Source organism: Nicotiana tomentosiformis, chromosome 2, assembly GCF_000390325.3.
Source record: "Nicotiana tomentosiformis chromosome 2, ASM39032v3, whole genome shotgun sequence".
NCBI lineage: Eukaryota > Viridiplantae > Streptophyta > Magnoliopsida > Solanales > Solanaceae > Nicotiana > Nicotiana tomentosiformis.
Genome location: NC_090813.1, coordinates 49103502 through 49107978, shown reverse-complemented (window position 1 = coordinate 49107978; position 4477 = coordinate 49103502). Strand labels below are relative to the sequence as shown.

General features: G+C 42.4%; 1 protein-coding gene across 1 annotated transcript; it reads right to left on the bottom strand.

The window, feature by feature from the left end:
- Window positions 1-984: 984 nt before the first annotated feature.
- On the bottom strand, window positions 985-1308 carry LOC138904755 (uncharacterized). The gene has a single exon (XM_070193260.1). The coding sequence runs from the start codon at window positions 1306-1308 to the stop codon at window positions 985-987; it is 324 nt and encodes a 107-aa protein (XP_070049361.1).
- Between the last annotated feature and the right edge of the window lie 3169 nt (window positions 1309-4477).

Sequence of the window (4477 nt, the reverse complement as noted above, 5' to 3'; positions counted from 1 at the left end):
AATGATCTGCCAATGCTTGCCCTTTGACTGCATTCTTAGTTACATAGACAATGTCGAACTCACTTAGCAATATTTGCCACTTTGCTAACTTACCCTTAGGTATGGGTTTCTGAAAGATGTATTTTAGCGGATCCATCCTTGATATGAGATATATGGTGTATGCAAAGAAATAATGTCTCAACTTCTGAGCTATCCATGTCAATGCACAGTAGGTGCGTTCCAACAAAGAGTACCGGGCTTCATAAGGCATGAATTTCTTGCTCAGATATTATATCGCCTGCTCCTTCCTTCCAGTTTCATCATGTTGTCCTAGAATGCAACCAAAGGCCCCATCTAAAATAGACAAATAAAGTAGTAGAGGTCTTCCTGGTTCTAGTGGGACCAGAACGAGCGGTTTAGATAAATACTCCTTGATTTTGTCAAAGGCCTTTTGGAATTCTTCAGTCCAACTTATTGCAGCAACTTTACTTAGCATTCTGAAGACTGCCTCACATATCACAGTTGATTGTGCTATGAAGCAGCTGATATAATTGAGGCACCGTAGAAAACTCATCACATCTTTCTTATTCTTTGGAGGCGGCAAGTTCTCGATAGATTTGACTTTTGATGGGTCTAACTCGCTACCTCGGCGACTGACGATGAATCCTAACAACTTTCCAGTAGGGTCTTCGAAGGCACATTTTGCAGGATTCAAATTCAAATTGTATTTTTGAAGCCGATCAAAGAATTTCTTCTAGTCTGCTATGTGATCCGAACTTCTTTTAGATTTGGTGATAACATCATCCACGTACACCTCTATTTTCTTATGTATCATGTCATGGAAGATAGTCGTCATGGCCCTTAGGTAGGTGGCCCTATCATTCTTCAAACCAAATGGCATAATTTGTAACAGTATATTCCCCATGGTGTGATAAAGGTTATCTTTTCGGAATCCTCTTCATGCATCCAGATCTGATGGTATCCTGCGAAGCAATCCATAAAGGATTAGAGCTCATGCTTGGCACAGTTTTCAATCAGTATGTGTATGATGGGAAGCGGGAAATCATCCTTAGGACTTTCTCTATTCAGTTCCCGGTAATCGACACATACTCTATCTTTCCCATCTTTCTTTGGAAGTGGCACAATGCTGGCCAGCCAAGTCGGGTATTCGACCACTCGGAGAACCTTGGCTTTGATTTGCTTGGCCACCTCCTCTTTTATCTTCAAACTCATATCCGGCTTGAACTTTCTGAGCTTCTGCTTTACTGGTGGACACATAGGATTGGTGGGTAGTTTGTGAGCTACTATAGACGTGCTTAAGCCAGTCATATCGTCGTAGGACCATGCAAAGATATCTTCATATTACTTTAGGAATATGATATACTCTTCCTTCTCCGATGGTGATAGATGAATGCTTATGCACGTTTCCTTAACCCTTTCGAAATCCCCTAAGTTAACGGCCTCAATTTCCTCCAAATTAGACTTTGGTTTGTTTTCAAAGTTCTCTACTTCTCTGATGATTTCCTCAGGCATTATATCATCTTCCAGATCCTCTGAATCACTGTCCTTATGTTGCGTTGTCTCATTACATGTCACAGCCATGGGTTCATTAGGATATGTAATAATTATGCTAAAAAGAATGTAGAAAGATAATAATAAATATGAAAAGCAGTAATGCATTAATAAAACTTTAAGAATGTCAACAAGTATGACTCGATGGCTCGAGTAATTATTTCAAAACAAATTACTGGAAAATGTCTTAAATGCTCAAAGCTATTTCAAAATAATTCATGCTAATTTGCAAGGCTACCTAGGAACTCGGCGAGCCCGAGATGGTGTAGCGGTCCAGTTCTTGAGAACAGTTCCTTCTTCCACGGTCTGAATGGTAAGGTCTTCCTCCTCTTCCTCCTCCTCATTAATTGCACTGTAGTCCATATCTTCTTCATCTAGAAACAACTTCCTCATGCCAGCCAAAACCTCATCTTCCTCAGATCCCCACATCATGTCAGGCTGATGGGATGTCTGGTATAGAGGTGGTACGAGTTGTTATAGTGGATAATAAGGAGCACGCCATGGTGATGTCTAATCCTTATATTCTTGCCATGTGTATTCATATCCGAGTCCAAGAGTCGTGCCATGGTACTGTGGTTGCACGAGTTTGGTGATCCCCTCAAGCTTTTCACCGAGACCTTTGCCTGATTCATAACCCATCCAAAACAATATGCTTTCTATCTTGTTGCTCCACCATCGGTCCTTTTCAATTGCATTAACCCGTTCAATATGATGGTATGTTTCTCTACCCAGCTTCCTTTTGTTTTCGATGACCGAAACGGTCTGGTTGGTGTAGATGGGGTTGCTTCCATCTCCATGGATGATCACCTCCTGATGATTCCACTCAAACTTTACAGCTTGGTGCAGAGTTCACGCCATTTCCCCGGTTGCATGTGTCCATGGCCGTCCCAACAATAGATTGTAAGTAGCATATATATCTAGCATTTGGAACTCGACATCAAACCAAGTCGTAGCCATTTGTAGATTGAGGTTGATTTCTCCAATGGTGGTTCTCTGAGATCCATCGAATGCCTTCACATTCATGCTTCCCATTCGTATCTCATGCAGGCCTTTACCTCAGTCTCTTTAGAGTGGTCAATGGACATATGTTGAGACTTGAACCTCTATATATCAAGACCCTGACGATGAACTTATCTTCAAATTGCACCGTGATGTGCAATGCCCTGTTGTGGTTCAATCCTTCTGGTGGTAATTATCTTCGTGAAATGTGATTTTGTGGCTCTCCAATAATTGTCCCACCATGTTATCCATATCTCCACCAGTGATGCCGGCGGGTACATAAGCTTCACTTAACACCTTTATCAAAGCATTCTTGTGCGCGTATGTGTTTTGCAACAGTGATAAGATGGATATCTGAGCGGGAATTATGTTCAAGTGGTCAATAACATAGTACTCCCTTTCCTGTACTTATCTCCAAAGATCGTCAGTGCCAGTCTCGACAACAGGCGACTTAGGTGCAACTTCCTTGCTCATTCCTCCCAGATTCTCAGGTGTGTAAACTCTGCCTGTTCTAATCATACCTTGCGCGGTACCTATTTCTTCCATTTTGGCTTTTCCCTTTCTCCTTGCTTCTGCAACATAATCCCATGGGACGACATCAGACTTGTAAGATGGCGTGGGAGCTACCATCACAGTGAAGTGTATAGCTATATCAACTTCAAATGGCGCCTGGGTTTGTACCACAACTGGCGTGAGGGTGAGTGGAGATGTTTTAGGAGAGTCTCCCTCTAGGATGAGTCCAGTGGACCCTTCCCAATCCCATTCCACGTCAGTTTCTATCACATTCACTCCCTCACCTCTATGATCCAAGAGAGGGTTATTGCGAACATTTGGTGCAGCTTCTTTTGCTTGTATAACCTTAGTGTCGATCAGCATCTGAATCTTGCCTTTCAATATGCGACATTCCTCAATGTTATGACCTTTCATGCCTCAATGATAAGCACATGTTTTGTTGGGGTTGATCCACTGGGAGGGATTTTCCACAACAACAGCGGGAATAGGAGTAACATAATCAGCGGCCTTCAATCTCTCATACAATTGGTCTATAGGTTCAGCAATTGAGGTATCTTGTCTAGGAGGTCTGCGGTCAAAATTTAGACGTGGCTTCAGGTAGTTTTGGAGGGCGGGTGGAGGTGAATGGTAATATACAGGTTGAGTGTTGTAGGTATGGTAGCTAGCAGGATATTGGTATTTCGGGGGTGAGGGTTGATATGTGGGTTGAGGTGTTTGGTATGTAAGGGGAGACTTAGGGCCCTGGGCTACCATCATGGCACCCACTTCTTTCTTCTTTGAAATGCCTCCTGATTGCAATGCTTTATTTGTGGCCTGCACTGTCTCGAAATTGGTTACCATCCCATTCTTGATTCCTTCTTCTATTCTTTCTCCTAGCTTGATGATGTCGGAGAACTTGTGATTTTCAATGACCATTAACCTTTTGTAATACTGTGGATCTTGAGCTCTAACAAATAAGTTGTTCATTTGTTCTTCTGGTCTTACCTTTGCGGTCTCTGATCTCCAATGAGTAGCATACTCGCGGAAGGTTTCTGTTGGTTTCTTTTTGAGGTTTTGAATGTAGAAAATCTCTGGCATGTTTTCTGTGTTGAACCTGAATCTATCCATGAAATCTGATGCCATACTTACCCAACTAACCCACTTCTTTGGGTTTTGACTGATATACCAAGAAAAAGCGTCTCCTATAAGGCTTTGCATGAACAATTTCATGCGGATTTTTTCATTCTTGCCCACTCCTACAAGCTTGTCGCAGTATGTTCTCAGATGAACCTTCGAATCACCGGTACCATCGAACATTTCAAACTTGGGAGGTTTGTAACCCTCTGGAAGTTCCACATCCGGCTGAATACATAGGTCCTCATAGTTTAGACCTTCAACGCCTTTTCCACTTTCAACGCTCTACACTCTACCTGTG